Genomic DNA, 20867 nt, shown 5'->3' with positions numbered 1-20867 from the left:
GAGACAAGGGGAGACCGATCCTGCGCCCTGCGCCACCACCACCAAGCCATGATGAAAGGGCACAGAAATCGCAATTTGGATGACAGGTCACCCCCCTGACCGCGAGGAGAGTGCAGGAGGTTGAGGAAGGTAAAGGGCGCGCACCAGCCTGCCAGCCATCCTGGCGGAGAGAACTGGGCGGTGCCCATCACACCCTCGTGGATGAAATGCATAAGGGCCGCTACATTATATGCACGAATATCGGGAAGACCCAGACCCCCCTCCCTCTTGGGAAGAGTCAACTTTGTGTAAGCAATACGCGCCGAGTGGTGGCACCAAAGAAAGGTAGTGAAAAGAGATTGCACTTTGCTGACGTCCCGTTGCAACACCCAAAAAGGTACCATCTGTAGAGGGTATAAAAGTTTGGGTAGTAGCATCATTTTAATCAAGGCTGCTCTCCCCAGCAAGGATAATGGAAGATCTCGCCAAGCGGTACAGAGGGTTCCAATTTTATCTATAGCAGCCACAACGTTATTTTGATACATAATCCGAGGATTCGTGTGTAGGTGCCCAGGTTACGCATTGGCTTACGCACAGGAGGAATCTGCAGCGTATCGTGCCAAGGCTCCCATCCCATCCCCGTCAGAGGTACCAGTTCAGATTTTACACAGTTCACGTTAAGACCTGAAATGGCACCAAACTTAGCCACCAGATGCAACGCCACTGGCAGGTGGCGGGGGCCTGGTCCAGAAAGAGCAAGATATCATCCGCAAATAAGGTAATACAGCACTCCTTGTTCCCGATGTAGATACCTCATAGCTCAGAGCTAGTACAAATTTTAATAGCTAACGGCTCAATGGCTAGGACAAACAATAAGGGCGAGAGAGGGCAGCCCTGGCGAGTCCCCCTACAAAGCGAGAAAGTAGGTGATAAACCGCCATTATCTGTCTCTGTCGCAGTTTTGCCAATTGTGCCAACAAGCAAGGAGCTGCTCCCCCTGTATTTTCCATTTAGTAGCAACATATTGGATGATATGACCCTGTAATACTGCCGTAGAAGCATCCCAAAATACCGCCGGATCCACATCTGAGGTATTATTATGCAGGTCATAATCCAGCCATCGGGCCCTGAGGAATGCATGAAAATCCGTATCAGAATACAAGGCCGTGGGAAACCTCCAAGTCCTGTCCCCCTCTCTGATCCGTGACCTCCAAGGTGAAGACGACCCCGAATGATCTGAAAGTGGGATGTCAACAATGGTGGCCTTGTCCACCCAGGAGAAGAGAGTATGTGACACCAGAACGTAGTCCAGGCGAGAATACATATTGTGAGAGTTAGAGTAAAACGTATACTCACGATCAAAGGGATGAAGAGTTCTCCACGCATCTACCACTGCAAGATGTTCACAGAGGAAGTTCACCCCCTGTTGATGTGAATCCCTTGGGGCGGCTTGGCAGGAGAACAATCCAAAGTAGGGTTAGCGATAACGTTGAAATCCCCTCCAACAATCAATTGATACGTAGGATACTGTGCTATGACACCCAAGAGCCCAGAATAAAATTTGTGGCTGTAGACATTCGGGGCGTAGAGATTACAAAATAGAAGCTGAAAGCCCTAGAGCTCCCCCAATAACAGGACATAATAGCCCTCCTTATCCTGAATGGTCTTATGAATGTGTAAGGGTAAGTGTTTATGTGCTAGAATCGCCACCCTCCTCTGTCTACTGTTATAGGCAGAGTATCTCGTATCTCCCACTCAGTCTCTATGCAGTTTCTCATGCTCGGCAGCTGACAAATGAGTTTCTTGGAGAAACGCTACATCTACATGGTGCTGGCGAAGCCAAGTAAGAATGTTGTTACGCTTTATAGGGGAGTGTATACCATCAACATTAAAAGTAGCAATAGTCAGGTCATAGCTGCTGAGCAAAAAGAGCCACCACTGCACTCAGAGGGTGACGGAAACCAAACAAACCAAGAAGTGGACCCCCCAGCTAGGTCCACTCTCCAGAAAAAAATAGGAAAAGAAACCGGAGTGCTCCTGCAGCCCCCCAGTCTCCATCCTGCCATCAGACCCACCCAAACCCATCCCAGCCCCCCACGCACCAAGCAACCACAACCATGCCACATACACACGCACATCCCCCCCAAACCCTCCCGGAAGTCCCCCCCCTCGACTTCCACAACCCCATATCCAGACGGACTATAGAAATCCGTTCACACTCACCCACCCAGCACCTCTCCCGCTACCCTATACCACTCCCCACATCTATAATGTGGGGAAAAGATGTACCCCTCCAGAAAACCCTTTCCTCCGCCAATACTATATGACTGCCAGCCCCAATGCTACCATAGCAAGGAAAGACCCCCCCTCCCTCAAAGAGAGGGAAATAGTAAGATCCCCCCTGAAACCTCCAGTCAACACCCCCCAGCAAAACCGCCGAGGAGTGGACACCAAGCCGCCCCCAGGAGCACACCCCAGAACCCCCGAACCCTGCCCAGCTCCCCCAATATCAATCCCCCCAGGGTCAAAGAACCAGAAAAGAACAACAGTAGCCACATCGAGGCAGTGAGGACATACAGGATATCTAACAAGCAGAGGTAAGAAAGAAAACAACGGTGTTAATCATGGTAGGAAAGCAAGCACTGGCAGAAAGCAGAGACCTCACAATGTAAGAACAATAATTGGGCCGCCATCACGAGCATAGGAGCACAGACAGTAATAGGTACAAAAGAATCACAGAGCAGCCTGCAGACCCCGGGGTCTCCGTAGCCCGTCCAACCAGCGAGAAAACAGAAAGAACGAAAAAGAACCAGAAAGCAAAAATAAAGGGAAAGAAGGAGAAAGGAGACCGAGCCTGCTGGCCCGGTAGCCATAGAGGCCCCTGTTTGCCACCACACGCAGAGCCAGCCGCCACCAAAGCCAGGCTCTACAGTGCGAGGTAACCAAGATAGACTAGGAAGGGGAAATAAGAGCACCAAAAGGGCATCAAGCAGCAATGAACCCGACATCAGAAAGGTAAAAAAGGGGAAAGTGGAAAACGAACAGATCCAGATAAGAACAGCAAGAAAGGGAAAAAGGAGGAGAAAAAAAATAAAAGGGGGAGGGAGAGAGATACCAATCGTGCCACGCTAAAAAATGACTGGCCGCAGGTGGCAGAATGCAAGCCGGGTACTGCAGGGCGAATCGCATCTGCCGTTGATTTAGTTGAGTGCAATAGGGAGCCATTGCCTTTCTGAGATCCAATACTCGCTGAGAATAATCTTGGAACAACAGGATCCACTGGACCTCATAGGAGATCCCGCCTTTCGCTCTGTAGCAAGCCAGAAGGTGGTGCTTGTCGGCAAAGTTGAAGATACGGGCGATCACTGGCCGCGGTCTCCGATCTCCGTCCCGGTGCGGTCCCATTCTATGCACCCGCTCGATCAGCAAAGGCGTGTCTCCCATGTCCATGCCCAATTCCTTTGACAACCAGGTGGACACCAGATTCCTCAGATCCAGCTCCGTGAGTGACTCAGGCACGCTGATAAGTCGGATATTATTGAGGCGGCTCCGGTTTTCCAAATCTTCTGCCCGGTCCTCCAGCCGGCGGATCTTATCCTCCAAGGTTTGGGCCCCTGCCTCCAACACCATGGTGTGGTCCTCCTGCGCGGACACCCTCTCCTCTACTTGTCACGCTGCTTGCCATTCTAGAGTGTCTTTAATGCCATCAACAGATGTCTGCAATCGGGTAAGTTTGTCATCCAGAAAGGAGGTTAAATAAAGTTTCAAGTCCTCGATCGCGTCAGCAGGCAATGTTACAGAAGGGCTGTGCAGGGCCCGCGCAGGAGGTGTCGGTGTTGCCGTCTTGGCAGGGGTAGAAGGGCCTCTCGGAAACCTAGCAGGCTTCGAGGCTCGGGTCGGCATACCTCAAAAAGCGTGCTGAAAACAGCGTAGGCTGACAGCCCACGAAATGCCCCAAAAGAATAGGTAAACTGGGGACCTGTAAAGCACAGATTCAGGCCAGAAAAGCCGATTAAGCAGCTCCGGGAGCGGGAGAGACACTGAGGCATGTCTGCTTAGGTTGAGTGCATCACGTGACCCCCTTGGATGACCTTCTGACGCAGGATCCCATTCCAATGTTAGATCCGGGTGCCTTCTGTCTTACGGCTTGGCTCTTGAAAGGGGTCACCTAGGTAAAGTGATCTCAACTCTCTTGGGGTCCCAGAGGCTTTCCACCTCTCGGGCTTATGTGAGGGTTTGGCGTCTATTTGAGGAGTGGTGTGATGTTTGTGGAGTGGTCTCTTTTCACGCTTCCCTGCCTAACATCTTAGAGTTCTTGCAGGATGGCCTGGATAGGGGACTGGCTTGGTCTTCACTCCAGGTTCAACTTGCGGCATTATCAGCCTTTCATGGGTTTGACTGCCATTCCTGATGTGATTTGCTTCTTACGGGCGGCTGAATTGCTCAAGCCTCCCGTATGACCCTCTGTTCCATCTTGGGATCTGAATCTGGTTCTGTCAATGCTAGTGTGCCCTTCTTTTGAACTATTGGACGCCTGCTCTTTGTAGGACCTTACTCTTAAAGCGGACTTCTTGGTGGTAAGACAGGTTTCTGAGCTGCAGGCTTTCTCTTGTAGGGCTCTCTTCTTGGAGTTTTCTAGGGAGCGGGTTATCTTGAGGCCTGTTCCTTCCTTTCTGCCAAATGTAGTTTTCTCTTTTTCATGTCAATCAGGCTGTGGTCCTCCCAGTGTTGGGTAGTCGGGAGGGATCTTCTGAGCAGAAGCAGTTGCGCAAGTTGGATGTCGGTTGGGTTCTTTGCTCTTATGTGCAGAGGACCCAGGAGATCCGGAAATCAGATCATCTTTTTGTCCTTATAGTGGGTCCTCATCAGGGGGATGGCACTTCTAAGGCTACTATTGCGTGCTGGATCAAGGAGACTATTGCTTCCGCTTATCTTCTGAAGAAGATGCCTGTTCCAGAATTTTTCAGAGCTCATTCCACTAGGGGTCAGGCAGCTTCTTGGGCTGAGTCTCCACTTGTGCCTTCAGTGGACATTTATAAGACTGCAGTTTGGTCTTCCTTGCATTCATTTGTCAGACACTACCGGGTAGACGTTCAGGTGCATCGGGACGCGGTGTTCGGTGAGCGTGTTCTAGTGTCAGCCCTTCGGGGGTCCCACCCATGATGGGGACTGCTTTGGTACGTTCCACTTGTAGAATTAACCTCTACCGGTCTGGAGAGTGCTAAAGAAAGAGAAATTAGGTTCTTACCTACTAATTTACTTTCTTTTAGCGTCTCCAGACCGGTAGAGGTCCCCACCCTGTCTATTGTTGTGTTGTTGTGGCTGGTGCACAGGCAGGTTTTTTTTTTTTGCTGCGGGTTCTAGTATTTTTCTAGGGCTGGGGAGAATTAAAAAACAGCAGCTGTGGCTCAGCTGGCAAACTGTGGGGGCATTTTCTTTCTGGTATCTCTCCTCTGCATTTTCCAATAGCATTTAGGTATGTTAGTTATTACTCCTGTTCGGAGTATTGTTTATTTCTGTTTCCAGTTCTTAGTTCTACTTGGCTATTCGGCAGACTGATAGGAATAGGGGAAGGTACCTCTTATGTACTATTCCACAGTTTTGTTTCAGTCTTCACCTGCTGGTCATGATGAGATATATACCCACTTGTAAGATTAACCTCTACCGGTCTGGAGAAGCTAAAAGAAAGTAAATTAGCAGGTAACAACCTAATTTCTCCTTCTCTACTAAGTTAATTCCCTTCAATATCTTGAATGTTTCGATCATGTCCCCTCTCAGTCTTCTCTTTTCAAGGGAGAAGAGGCCCAGTTTCTCCAGCCTCTCGTTGTATGGCAACTCCCCCAGTCCCTTAACCATTTTTGTCACTCTTCTCTGGACCCTTTCGAGTAGTACTATGTCTTTTTCATGTACGGCGACCAGTGTTGGATGCAGTATTCCAGATGGGGGCGTACCATGGTCTGGTATAACGGCATGATAACCTTTTCAGATATGCTTGTTTCCCCCTTCTTAATCATTCCTAGCATTCTGTTTGCCCTTTTTGCTGCCTCCACACATTGCGCGGACGGTTTCATTGACTTTTCTACAAGTACTCCCAAGTCTCTTTCCTGGGGGCTCTCTCCGAGTATAGCACCAGACATCCTGTATATAAAGTTATCTGGGTAAAGGATCATAAACGACTCCAGCTCAAACAGAATACTGCTATTAAGCTTATCACCGGTCATCACAAATTTGTTCATACCACCCTACTACTCAGATTTGTTCCTACTGCTCATTTTCAAGTTCCACTTGACAGAAACACCTTTCTATCTTAACTCCCTACTGACCATTTAGAACCCTCAGATCTTCAGACCAGAGCCATCTGATAGTCCCTACTTTTCACAAAATTGTTTCAGACACCACTCGTAGAATGATATTTTCGGTTCAGGTCCCCAAACTTTGGAACCTACTTCTCATCTCAGATTACAATCATTTTTAAACATATTCAAAGTTGACCTCAAAACATTTATTTTCTATGATGCATATACCGTATTTTCACGCAAATAACACGCACCCGTATAAAACGCGCACACGGATATAGCGCGCAGAAATCACGATGATTTGCACAAAAACTTTGATATACCGCGCTCACGGGTATACCGCGCATGCTGCCCGACGCTCCTTTCGCCCGCCCTGACTTTCCGTGCGCTGTCCCGACTCTCCGTTCACCCCCCCTGACTTCCGTGCACTGTCCCCCCTTGAAGGTCTGTCCCCATCCTGAAAGCCTGATGCCCCCCCCGACGTCCGATACATCCCTCCCCCCCCCCCCGAAGGACCGCCGACTCCCCAACAATATCGGGCCAGGAGGGAGCCCAAATCCTCCTGGCCACGGCGACCCCCTAACCCCACCCCGCACTACATTACGGGCAGGAGGGATCCCAGGCCCTCCTGCCCTCGACGCTAACCCCCCTCCCCCCCAAGAACCTCCGACCGCCCCCCAGCCGACCCGCGATCCCCCTGGCGACCCCCACGACCCCCCCACCCCCCTTCCCCGTACCTTTGGTAGTTGGGCCAGAAGGGAGCCCAAACCCTCCTGGCCACGGCGACCCCCTAACCCCACCCCGCACTACATTACGGGCAGGAGGGATCCCAGGCCCTCCTGCCCTCGACGCAAACCCCCCTCCCCCCCAAGAACCTCCGACCGCCCCCCAGCCGACCCGCGATCCCCCTGGCGACCCCCACGACCCCCCCACCCCCCTTCCCCGTACCTTTAGTAGTTGGCCGGACAGACGGGAGCCAAACCCGCCTGTCCGGCAGGCAGCCAACGAAGGAATGAGGCCGGATTGGCCCATCCATCCTAAAGCTCCGCCTACTGGTGGGGCCTAAGGCGCGTGGGCCAATCAGAATAGGCCCTGGAGCCTTAGGTCCCACCTGGGGGCGCGGCCTGAGGCACATGGTCGGGTTGGGCCCATGTGCCTCAGGCCGCGCCCCCAGGTGGGACCTAAGGCTCCAGGGCCTATTCTGATTGGCCCACGCGCCTTAGGCCCCACCAGTAGGCGGAGCTTTAGGATGGATGGGCCAATCCGGCCTCATTCCTTCGTTGGCTGCCTGCCGGACAGGCGGGTTTGGCTCCCGTCTGTCCGGCCAACTACTAAAGGTACGGGGAAGGGGGGTGGGGGGGTCGTGGGGGTCGCCAGGGGGATCGCGGGTCGGCTGGGGGGCGGTCGGAGGTTCTTGGGGGGGAGGGGGGTTTGCGTCGAGGGCAGGAGGGCCTGGGATCCCTCCTGCCCGTAATGTAGTGCGGGGTGGGGTTAGGGGGTCGCCGTGGCCAGGAGGGTTTGGGCTCCCTTCTGGCCCAACTACCAAAGGTACGGGGAAGGGGGGTGGGGGGGGCGTGGGGGTCGCCAGGGGGATCGCGGGTCGGCTGGGGGGCGGTCGGAGGTTCTTGGGGGGGAGGGGGGTTTGCGTCGAGGGCAGGAGGGCCTGGGATCCCTCCTGCCCGTAATGTAGTGCGGTGTGGGGTTAGGGGGTCGCCGTGGCCAGGAGGGTTTGGGCTCCCTTCTGGCCCGATATTGTCAGGAAGTCGGCGGTCGTTCGGGGTGGGGGTGCGAGTGGTCCTGCCGGGGGGGGGGGATGTATCGGACGTCGGGGAGTCGGCCGGGCAAGAGGGCTTGGGCTCCCTCTTGCTCCGATCGTGGATGCGGGTGCGGATGGGAGCGCGTGCGAGCGGTCGTTCGGGGTGGGGGTGCGAGCGGTCCTGCTGGGGGGGTGAATCGGGCGTCGGGCGGGGTGGGAACTATGTTTTAAAACTTTGGTATACCGCGCTCACGCATATAACGCGCGAGGGGTATGCGCGGTAGGTAAAAACGCGTATAACGCGCGCGTTATATGCGTGAAAATACGGTACTTTACTCTTTTCCCTTCTAGTCACAGATAGGGCAGAGGTGAGACAGGCTGACTAGATGTAGAGATCTTACTTTTCATTTTACCCCACCCAACTACCCTATTAAACATTGTAATTCTTCCCCCTTTTCTCATTGGCCTTTCTTGACTGATACATCCCCCTCCCCACCTAGATTAAATTGTAAGCCACTTAGATGTATTACATGATAGGTAGGATATCAAGTCCTAAATAAACTTGGAAACTTGAATTTAGCAAAGCAATGCAGATGAATAGTAAATAATGGTAAAAACTTCTAGAACAATTTGTAATATAGATATTTAAACCTAATATAAGCAAGCACGTTGCCCTTGATCCAATACACATTGCAGCGTCTGGTAAAAAAAACAACTATCTAACCCAGAACTTAAAATATACAACATGCAGATATCAGTAAAGTCTTCTCTCTTGATAGTGATAGGATGAACAACAGGCCTGATTGGAGGAGGTATTGCCTTGAGGTGATGCTTTGAGGTGATCCTTCAATATACATATTTATATTGTTTGTTATCATGCATGTTCTTCAAGTCATGATAGCACTGTAGATGGAGGTTGGCTGGGACTATGTTGGGCCCAGTCATAGAGTTGGTCACTAAGTTATGTCCAGATAGAGTGCAAGGCTCCAAGTAATCTGGGACTGTCTGAAAAGGGGTCCTCCAAAGTCTCCTTCATTTTTCTAGTTCCATCAGGAGCACTGTGATTACCCTAATCTAATGCAAGGCAGTCTAACAGTCTTTACAGTAAAAATCCATGTAACGACCCAGGCCTGCACTGCAAGCTTGATCAGTTCTGGGATTCACATAATAAATTGACAGGGGCTATATAACCTTGCCTAGGATGGACTGCTCCCTCTTGGTATGCATAAGAAAGTTCTAAGTTCACTTCTTTAGCATTCCTCCAGACCGGTTTACGCTCTTCTGCCAGCAGGTGGAGACAGAGACATTGACTTTTGGCTGGAGTACAAGTGAGCTATGCAGTCCCATAGGTAGAGGTGGGAAGCTTGTGCAGTCTTTCCTTAGATTTTCTTAGTGGCCTTCTTGTCTCTGTGGGTGCCAGATTGAGCTTGGGGGACCCTTTTGAGGGTCTGACTGATCTCTGGAGTGCCACATTCAACTGGTCAAGTCCCTCCCCCTGTTTCCCTGACCTTCCCAAAATTTTTTGGCTTAGAGGTGCCTCAGCTGTATGCCTTGCCACTGTTCAGGCAAGGCATATAGCTTTGAGAGCCAGTGGGGTCTGCTCACTTGTTAGCTAAAGTTGTATTGGAAAAAAAAAACCCCAAAACATCCTGAGGCAGTGCCAGTCTGAAAGGAAGCTTTAAATTAGCTATAACTGATGTTAATTGTTAACTGGCAGTTTTACTTTCCCTTTATAGTGGTTTGCAATGAACACTTTTAAGAAGCAGAAAAAGTGCTCATTGTGTGCCCGACAACCGATTAATGCGGCCGCCGCGAAGGGGAATCCTTGTTGATTTTGGGTGCCGGTGAGCAGGGCTCCCTGTTAGGCATGCACTGCTCGTCAGCTGTAGGCAGTGGGGAAGCCCAGGCTTTCCCTACCACCCACACAGGGATTTCCCCAGCCAACGACAGTCAGGGAAATAAGGTTTCCCTTACTGCCAATAGTGCTGGGGATTCCCTAACCACTACAGCAGCTGCTGCCTGCAGTTCTGCTTTAACGGCTGGGTCTGTTCAGACCTCTTTGCCGCTGCAGGCTTCGAGGGAGATTTTTTTGGCGGGTTTTTCCTCAGTGTGGGCTGGAAGCTTTGCCATTTTGCCTGTGGCCTCAGGTTACCTCTCTTCTGACTTAGAGAGACAGAAACAGGTTTTAAATATTTCTCCTGCTTCTGCAGTGAATTCTTCTTTGCCGGGGATGGGGGGAATTTTGTTTTTGCCATGTACTTACAGGCGGCTGGGGGGGTCCTGCTTCTTCCCCTGGAGTCTCTGGTTTTTTGGGGGGGCCTTTGGCTTCCAAACACTATTCTTTTTATGAGGTTCTCAATATTCAGTTGGCTGGAATGAGGTCATTAGAGTCCATTGTTTATTCTTGTGTGGGGGATTTGGGAAGTTCATTCCATGCAGAGATGTATCAGAAACTCAGTATAGGATGGATGTGGGTTTCAGAGTTGCTCCTATCAGCCCTTTCTCAAATTTCATTTTTCACAGCTCCAGGACCAGGAGATTATTAGGAGAAACCTCCAAGAAGAAGTAAACCAGCAGTATGCACATCAAGAAGAGCACCGCAAAGAATTTCTGAGGTCAAAAGACAAGGAGAATGTGCTGGAGAGAGAAGCACAAGATCTAAGAGGAAAAGTCCAAAACAGCAAGAGACTGGTGAGAGAAAGGCAACAGATCTGGGAAATGAGTATGCAAGACACTAAGGGGGAAATTCAAGGCACCTAACTTAATTAGTGAATTGGCTTCAGTTAGGAGCTGAGTTGAGAGATAGGTGCCCTTCTCCTATCGGTGGAGAAAGACTTAGGTGATTCTCTAAAGGCCTATATTGCAGGTGCCTTTTAAGTTAGGCGCTGCTAAGCGCAATTCTGTAATGTGATTGATTTTTTAGACTCCTGTCCTAAGTTATTAATCAGAGCATGGATTTCACGGAATGGACATTTGGTGATGTTACCCTGTTTTCTTTCACTGAAGGATCATTCCCTCATTCCAATACAAGCAGACTCTCCTTCCCTCCCTGGCATGAACCCAAAAGACAAGACGACGGAGCGATTGGCCCCCTTAACGGTGATCGGTGCAGGGCTCTGAGTTGCCAGCCAGATTAAAGGAATCTCCCCATATTGCCTAGCACATGGAGAAGCGAGTGAATTGTCCACAGCAGAGCATATTCAAGTTTCAAGTTTATTAAAATTTTGATTTGAACCCAATATCAAATAATTCAATGCGTTTAACAATAGTCATTTGGGGGGGACAAATAACAATTTAAACAATAAAAACATACAATCTTATCTATAATTATCTAAAGATACATAAGGATAAATTACATTTGTTTAAAATAAAATAACCAAAAGAAAAAACATTTAGGCAGAAACAACTTCAGGAGGGATATTGAAAGGTTTTACAGAAACTTGATCTAAAAGTAACTGATTTGTTATTCTTTTTTTTTTTTTTAATGAAAGACTTGATCTGAAATGATAATGGAAAATCGACGAGATTATCTAATCTAGGTTTCATATGCATCTTTATAAAGATAGCTTTTTAGTGTGCTTTTAAATTTTTCTAAGGAGGTTTAAGCACGCAGAAAAATTGGAAGTTTATTCCAAAGCTGGGGTCCCAAGATAGACAAAATTGTGGTTCTTCTAGTGCCAATTATTTTCAATGATGGAATGGTCAACAAGTACTGATCTGCTAATCTAAGGGATCTAGCTGGGGAATATGGTATTAAATATTGATATAAGAATATAGGAGTATTAGTTTTCTGAATTTTAAATGTCAATAGCGCAATTTTATATGTGATTCTGTGTGAAATCGGTAACCAGTATGCTTCTTGCAAGAGAGGAGTGACATGATCATATTTTTTAGATTTAGTAATAATTTTTATTGCTGTGTTTTGTATTATTTGTAATCTTCGTATTTCTCTCTGTGTTATACCTTGGTACAGTGTAGTACAGGGTATTGTCTTCTGATCCGCTAGAGTTAATAACCATGCAAAAATAACGAAGCCAACATTGTTTCACTGATGTAACATGCCTCTTTGCACTGAATGATGTCTACCTCATTAGAAGATGAACATGTGAAGGATCCCTTTATGCTGAATGTTTTCCCCATATTTATTTATTTATTTAAAAATTCATTACTCGCTATATCCAGAATTCTATGTGAGTTACAAAGCGCATTCACAATTAAATACATAAAAGCAAAAAAACAACATGCTATAAACTAATACAGAAACATGTATAAACAACATAGCAATTCTTGTCATCATTACATCATTACATGTTTTGATAATTTTCCTAAAACTAATCAAAGTAGTAATCTTTCTAATGTCGAGCAATAGAGTGTTCTAAACCTAAACCCCCTGAACTGCTATCATCGTGCGACGATGACATATTTTGCTACACTGTTTTCAAAGATGGTTCTTCAAGATGGAACTGTTCTTCTGAATGTAGTGGCCTACTCGGCTGGTAAGAGGTAAACAAATTACTCAACTCAACCAGCTGCTTTGTCTGCGTCGGCTTGAAAATCAGACACAGCATTTTAAATTCAATTTGTGCAGACACAAGTAGCCAGGGATCCTTTGAGATGTGCTCACACAGTTTGCAGTTTGTCACACCACAAGGATGTGTGTCATTCGCTTCTTCATGGGTTTGTGTGGGGAGCTTGATTTTTGCCAATTTTTGTTTCAAATTAGGTGGCTGACAGAAGGCCAGCACAGGGGGAGCTGGGAATATTTATTTTAGTAATTCATCTTCCTGGAGTAGTGGGTGTAGATCTCTTATAATTTTCCTTAGTTTTTCCAGCTCTGGATTGTATGTCACTACCAAGGGGGACCGGTCTGTGGTTTTCTTGTCTTGGTACTGCAAAAGGTTTTCTCTGGGTGTTTTAAGGGATGAGGCGATATTCTTGGAGACTATTTTAGGGTTGTATCCTTTTTTGTTTGAAGGATTCAGTCAGGGTCTTTAGATGTTTATCTCTGTCTCCTGGGTCAGAGCAGATGCAGTGTTATCGTGTGGCTTGAACTCAATTGGAATCATGGGAAATGTTCAGAAATGGCTTAAGGGCTTGCTACAAAATAGATCTTACCAGGTTTAGAGTGCAGGTAAATATTCCTCTTTATGGACTAAGCCTGTGGAGTTCCTCAAGGTTCTCCACTATCACCAACATTGTTTAATATTTATCTTGTCCCTTTGGCTAATTTCGAATCTTATTTTCTGTATTTATGCCGACGATATCACCATATTGATATCGATGAAATCCTTTTCAACCGAACTGAAAAATTTAGGGCTCCTTTTACTAAGGTGCGCTATCGTTTTTAGCGCACGCTGAAGATTAGTACGCATTAACCCCCGCGCTACACAAAAAATACTACGCAAGCTCTATGGAGGTGTTAGCGTGTAGCGCGTGCTAAAACCGCTAGCGCACCTTCGTAAAAGGAGCCCTTAATCTGGCAAAAATAGAACAATGGATGATGGAGTTCAACCTTAAACTCAATCTGGAAAAAACAAGGATTTTTTTAGCTAGTCCTAACGACAACTCAATGGTCAAAACTTTGAAATAGCTAATAAAATTAAAATTATATTATTTGATGTTATTGAAATGTTACATTACATTAGTGATTTCTATTCCGCCATTACCTTGCGGTTCAAGGCGGATTACATAAGAATTGTCATGAAGTTGCAAGATATATAGGCAGATTACTTGTCGAGAAATTAAGGTAATACATGTTGGGTAATTTGAACATTTTAGATTTGATAGGAGTAGACAGTGTGGTAGGTGGAGCTTGGGAAAGAACTGGTTGTGTTAAATAGGTTTTATGTATTTTTTGAAGAGTAGAGATTTAGTTTCTTTTTTGAAGGTTTTGTAGTCTGTGGTCGAAGACAGCAGATTGGTGATTTGTAGAGAATGACACAGTGACAAAATTCATCACCGTCCCCGTCCCCGCGGATAACCACGGTAAACCATCTTCATGTCATTCTTTAAGGAGAGAGGGAAGAATCAGAGTGTCTACGATGAGCTGTCAAAGCTCAAGGTTAACAAGGCAATGGGGCCTGACAACTTACACCCCAGGGTGCTTAGGGAGTTGAGCGACGTCTTGGCAGAGCCACTGTCAGCGCTCTTCAACCTCTCCCTTAGTACAGGCAACGTCCCGTTAGACTGGTGGACGGCCAACGTCATTCCACTCCACAAAAAAGGCTCTAAGACGGAGACAGCAAACTACAGACCAGTGAGTCTAACATCGATAGTGAGTAAACTAATGGAAACTCTAATTAAACACCAGCTGGATAAGATCCTGGATGAGGAGAATCTACGGGATCCCCGTCAACATGGATTTACTAAGGGAAGATCATGCCAATCCAACCTTATCAGCTTCTTTGACTGGGTGACGGGGAAGCTGGATATTGGGGAGTCCCTGGACATAGTGTACCTAGACTTTAGCAAAGCATTCGATAGCGTACCTCACCACAGGTTGCTGGGCAAAATGAGTTCTATAGGATTAGGAGACACACTGACGAAATGGGTTGGGAACTGGCTTGGAGGTAGGCTTCAAAGGGTAGTGGTGAATGGCACCCCCTCCGAAATGACGGAGGTAATCAGTGGAGTGCCACAGGGCTCGGTCTTGGGCCCGATCCTATTCAACATCTTTATAAGGGACTTGACAGAAGGGCTTCGAGGGAAAATAACTTTATTCGCCGATGACGCCAAACTAAGTAATGTTGTGGGCAAATGCACTACGAACGAAGATTCGACACCTGACAACATGATACACGACCTACTCCTACTGGAGCGCTGGTCTAGGACCTGGCAACTCAGCTTCAATGCCAAAAAATGCAAAGTTATACACCTGGGCAGCCAAAATCCATGCAGGATCTATACCCTTAAAGGAGAGATCCTAGCAAGAAGGGTAGCAGAACGAGACTAGGGGGTGATCGTCGGTGAGGACATGAAGGCTGCCAATCAAGTGGAGCAGGCTTCATCCAAGGCTAGACAAATCATGGGTTGCATACGCAGGGGTTTCGTCAGCCGTAAACCGGAAGTCATCATGCCATTGTACAGGTCCATGGTGAGACCCCAGCTGGAGTACTGTGTGCAGTTCTGGAGGCCGCATTATCGCAAGGATGTACTGAGGCTGGAGTCGGTTCAGAGAATGGCCACCCGGATGGTCTCAGGACTTAAGGATCTCCCGTACGAGGAATGGCTGGACAAATTGCGTCTGTACTCGCTCGAGGAGCGCAGGGAGAGAGGGGACATGATCGAGACGTTCAAGTATCTCACGGGCCGCATCGAGACTGAGGAAGATATCTTCTTTTTCAGGGGTCCCGCAACAAGAGGGCATCCGTGGAAAATCAGAGGCGGAAAACTACGAGGTGACACCAGAAAATTATTTTTCACTGAAAGGGTGGTTGATCGCTGGAATAGTCTTCCACTGCAGGTGATTGAGGCTAGTAGCGTGCCTGATTTTAAAGCCAAATGGGATCGACACATGGGATCTATTTACAGGGCAAAGGGAGGGGAGGGACAGTAGGGTGGGCAGACTTGATGTGCCGTGGCCCTTATCTGCCGTCTATTTCTATGTTTCTATGAATGGCCACAACCACTGACCCTCAAGCTTTGCTTTGAAGAATGCTGGTGTAGAAGGACTGAGGCTGAAATAGACACTAAAAAATGACATGGGATTATTTCCCGCGGTTATCTGCGGGGACGGGAACGGTGATGAATTTTGTCACCGTGTCATTCTCTAATTTGTCTGTCTAGTTTTGCTGCTCTGGTGGCCATTAGGTTGTCATATAGTTTTCTTCGTTTGACATTTTTGGTTGGCGGGTGTGTGAATAGTGACTGGGTTCTTCTGTGTCTGGTTGAGGTGGCTTGAATTAGTCGGTTGTTCCAGTAGGTTGGGCTGTCTCCATTAATAGCTTTAAATAGTAGGCAGTGGAATTTGAAGTGTACTCTGGCTTGTATTGGGAGCCAGTATGAGTCGTGGTATGCCTCTGTAATGTGGTCATATTTTTTCAATGAATAGATGAGTCTTAGGGCTGTATTTTGTATTGTTTGTAGTTGCTTTATCATGGCTGCTGGGCGGGGGGAGGGGGGTATAATATGTTGCAGTAGTCTATTAGTCCAAGGATAAGAGATTGTACCAAAAGTTGGAATTGTTTCCTGTCGAATAATTTTTTTTTAAAATTATTATTCTTTATTCATTTTTAAAACATATACAATAAGTGAAATACAGAGTAAATTAATCATTTTAAAATATAGACATCACTTAAAATTTTTCAAATATTTATGCTTATTAATACCCTCCCCCCACCAAAACTTTTCCAACAATTTTTCCAACGTTATTTACTTCCCATCCCTCCCCCCTCCTTGGATGTGCATATTATCTAATAACAAACCATAACTATAGAGATTCTACAAAGGACGTCAATGGGCCCCAAATTAATTTAAAATTTTTATTATTCCCTAATATAGCAGCATTCATTTTCTCATATTTATATATTAGACATAAACTTGCCCAACAAAATGTAAAGTTGAGACGATCCCAGTTTTTCCATTTTCGTGTAATCAGTTGTATAGCTGTATTTGTCATAATTAAAAAGAGACCTCTTTTATGTTTATCTAGGGGATCTTTAATATGCAAAATAGTATCACAAATTATTATTTCATAAGTTAAAGGAATCTCAGAATTTAAAATATTATTAATTTTTCCCCAAATTGATTTACAAAAAATCTGAATTCTAGGGCAGTAAAACAATAAATAGTCTAATGTTCCTATGTCTAGGTGACAGTGCCAGCATCTCTTAGATCTAGAATTATCTAATTTATTCAACCTAACTGGGGTCCAAAAAGAACGATGTAACAAAAAGAACCAAGTTTGTTTCACAGATGCTGACACTGTACACCTCATCCTCCAAGACCAAATACATGGCCATCGAGATGCAGAAATATATTTCTTAATCTCACTGCTCCAGATATCCCTAAGAGCGTTTTGGGGTTTCTTATTCATAAGTTCAGATGCCCTAGCATATCTGCCTGGAAACAGAGGAATTGCAGGCTATAAAAACTTTTAAAATTGCGCCATTCAGGGAACCCTTTCTGAATAGCCTGTTTTAGTTGCAACCATTTATAAAATTGAAATTTTGAGATACCAAAAGATTGTTGCAACCGTGAAAAATCAAGCAGTTTTCCATTTGAAATAACATCCTCTAATGTTCTTATGCCTGCTTGCATCCAATCTTTCCATGCAATTTTTGAACCGCCATGTCGAAGAATTTTTGAATTTGTCTTAGGTTTCTCATAGTTGCGAATGATGCTTTTATTATTTTGTTGATTTGTGGTTGCATGGTACAGCCTCTGTCAATCAGTACTCCAAGAAGTTTTAGCATGGGTTGAATGGGGTATGAGATCGAGTTTATTACTAGGTTTGTTAAGGTTGGAGTTTTGCTGTTTTCTAGGAGAATGAAGTTTGTTTTGTCAGAGTTAAGTTTTAGTTTGTGTTCTTTCATCCATGTTGCTACTGTTTCTAGTGTTCTGTGTATTGTGCCTGTTATGGTGGGCTCTGGATGGTTGAAGGGGAGGAGAATGGTGACATCATCTGCATAGCTGTATGAGGGTATGCCGTGTTGTCTGGGCAGGAGCTGAGGGAAGCTACGTATTGGTTGAATAGTGTGGGGAGACAGAGGTGATCCATGGGGAACTCCGCAGGGGTTGGACCATGTTTCTGATTTTTCTTTCTTTGTTTTAACCCTGTAGGTTCTGGATTGTAGGAAGCCTTTAAACCATGAGAGTACATTGCCTGAGATTCCTATGGAGTCTAGTGTTTGTAGGAGGATGTCATGGTCTACCAGGTCGAAGGCTGCGGAGAGGTCTAGTTGTATGATCAGGATTTTCTTGCCTGTACTGAGATGTTGTCTAGCTGTGTCCATGAGTGTTCTAGTAGGGTCTCAGTGCTGTAGTTGGTTCTGAAACCAGACTTTGTGGAGTGGAATAAGTTGTGGTTTTCTAGGTATGAGGTTAGGGTTTTAGCTACGAGGCCTTCCATCAGCTTGACGTACAGTGGGATTGAGGCTATGAGTCTGTATTCTCTGACTGTATTTTCACTGAAATGTAACAGTTCTCTTGATGTGAACCACCAAGAACTATTGGTTGGATGGTATATAAAAAAATGAAATTATTATTATTAGATCATTATCTATCTCTAGAGAATTACACTGATCAAATGATTAAAAAATGTTTCACGGTTTTGTGGAAACTCAGAACTATCAAAAAGTTTTTTGATTTAGCTTCTTTCAGGATATTAGTACAATCCACCATTTCATCCACCCTAGATTATTGTAACGTCATTTACTTGGGGTCATGTAAGAAAACACTCACCAGACTGCGTCTAACACAGAATGCAGCAGTACGGTTGAATTTTGGCTTGAAAAAGTATGACCATATGAGTCCTTTTTACTTACAACTTCACTGGCTACCTTTTGAGGCCAGAGTTATTTTTAAGTTCGGTTGCATTTGCTTTAAAGCATTGTTTGACCTAACTCCAGCATACCTATCCTCCCAACTTAAATTATACATGTTGAGTAAAAATACAAGAAATTCTTGCATGTTTATGTGCCCCACACCAAAAGCTTGCCGTTTCAAGAGTTCATTGGAAGAAACACTTGCTTTTCAAGCAGGAAAAATGAATTCATGGATGAGTTCTTTGATTATTCAAACACAGTCTTATTATCTATTTAGAAAGTTGATGAAAACCTATTTGAAAGATTTGTACGCTGATTTTATTGTTCTATTTTACTGTTTTTGTATTTTTTTTCACTGAATTGTCACAGTCCTCTTGATGTTAACCACCCAAAACTACTGGTTGGGCAGCATACAAAAAAAATTATTATTATAATGGATCTTTTTATATATGAGGGGTAGGAAGCTGGAGTTATGGAGGAAGCTGCATCTGACTGGATGTAATCAATTGTTGATAGAGACTGTGGTGTCTAGAAAATTGACTTTTTCTGGAGAATAGTCAATTTTGAATTTGATTGTAGGATGATATGTATTGAAAGAATTGTTTGAGTTTCTTCTTTCTCAGTCCAAATCATAAAAATGTCATCAACATACCGATGGTATTTCAGGCGTTTTGTCCGAAATGCATTTAGAAATGTCTCTTCTAGTTCTGTCATGAAGAGGTTTGTATATTGTAGTGCCATCCTTGTGCCCATAGCTGTGCCTATGATTTGCAGATAGATATCATTATTAAAGTGGAAATAGTTGTGAGCTAGAATGAATTTGATTAATATACTGTAATAGTTTCTGGTGAGTGTTGGTGGTCCAGGGTTGATGATTTTAGGAATTTTTCACATGCAGTAATGCCATCTGCATGGGGGATGTTGCTATATGGTGATTCTATATCCAATGCACTGGGTGGTAGCTGCTTGATATAAAAGATTTATGTCCCTACACGGGTGCTTTGTTTGAGCCAGGCTAACCTTCTCGTAGTCCCTGAGGTAAAAGATGCCAAAATGGTGAACCGCTCTACCAAATTTTTAAAAGTGTTTAAAAGGCTTATAGGACAGAACTGGGGTGAAATATTTATAATTTATTGAGCATATGGTATTTGAATGCATGACGTTTTTGCTTTTATTCTATGAGGGAGATGTTTACTCTTGATTTAATTTTATTAATAATGCTTCTTTGTCTGAAAAGTTTTTAAGAAAATTTTAAAAACTGGATTATGTTTGGAGGAACTTGGGGTGGCTTTGGGATGGGTTTCTATCAATTTTTTCATAGAGTTCCTTGCTAAGGTTTTTAAATGTTGTTGTATGTTGTAAACTGCTTAAAGTTGGCAGTATATTAAGTGAATAAAATCTGTAACCTGTCTTCTTCACTGGGTAGGGCCCCCAGAGGCTAACTTATGGACATTGGTGATCTCACATACTCCACCTCTTGACTATGGAAGCCATGAGCTTGTCTGACTGGGACGAGTGTTGCTTATTTGGCAGCCCTTTTTGGATATCTTGACTCCACAGGCACGCAGCTGTGTCTTAAATGGTTTGGGGGGGTTTGGGACATAGGAAGTGGGGAGGTTGGGTGCCGAGGTGGGTAGTTCTTAAACTTGTTAGATTTTGGTGACAATGTATTCTCCTCTTATTTTTCTGTATCTGATGACCAGTGTTCCCGCTAAGCTGCGTTGGCCTGCGCTCGCGCACAAAATATTACATCGCAGCGCAAAGTTTCTCTTCACAGCGCACACACGCGTCGGTAAGGTAAGGGGACGCATTGGGGGGATTGCATTTCCCCACAATTGCCATGCTTCGGTTCCTCTTCTTCCTTCCTTCCTTCCTCCCCCCCCCCGCGGGACCCTGCGGCACCATCAACTCTTACTCCCTCTAATGTCGGCCCTGCAGCTCCAGACTTCCTCGCACCTTCTCCCCTCCCCCTTTGGATCGCTATTATTTTAAATGTTATAGCCGCGGAGCTGTATCCATCAGTGGAGATGTCTAACCTCGGCCTGCCCCGGAACTCTTACTGCAACAGTGACTTCCTGTTCCTGCCTAGACGGGCGTCTGCTGCAGTAAGAGTTCCGGGGCAGGCCGAGGTTAGACATCTCCACTGATGGATACAGCTCCGCGGCTATAACATTTAAAATAATAGCGATCCAAAGGGGGAGGGGAGAAGGTGCGAGGAAGTCTGGAGCTGCAGGGCCGACATTAGAGGGAGTAAGAGTTGATGGTGCCGCAGGGTCCCGCGGGGGGGGGGGGGGGGAAGGAAGGAAGAAGAGGAACCGAAGCATGGCAATTGTGGGGAAGTGCAGAGCTGCA

The 20867-nt window shown here is 46.0% G+C and overlaps 1 protein-coding gene across 2 annotated transcripts in view; it reads left to right on the top strand.

Annotated features, from left to right (window-relative positions):
• The window catches only part of PMFBP1 (polyamine modulated factor 1 binding protein 1), a 561980-nt gene that overhangs the window by 432631 nt on the left and 108482 nt on the right, over positions 1-20867 (top strand). For both annotated transcript variants that reach the window (XM_033943674.1, XM_033943673.1), the window contains one exon: positions 10555-10722. In XM_033943674.1, coding sequence (XP_033799565.1) covers positions 10555-10722 — 168 coding nt within the window. The remainder of the gene's footprint in view (positions 1-10554; positions 10723-20867) is intronic.

This window comes from Geotrypetes seraphini, chromosome 4 (genome assembly GCF_902459505.1).
Source record: "Geotrypetes seraphini chromosome 4, aGeoSer1.1, whole genome shotgun sequence".
NCBI classification, from domain to species: Eukaryota; Metazoa; Chordata; class Amphibia; order Gymnophiona; family Dermophiidae; genus Geotrypetes; species Geotrypetes seraphini.
This window is presented reverse-complemented; position numbering and strand designations above follow the sequence as displayed.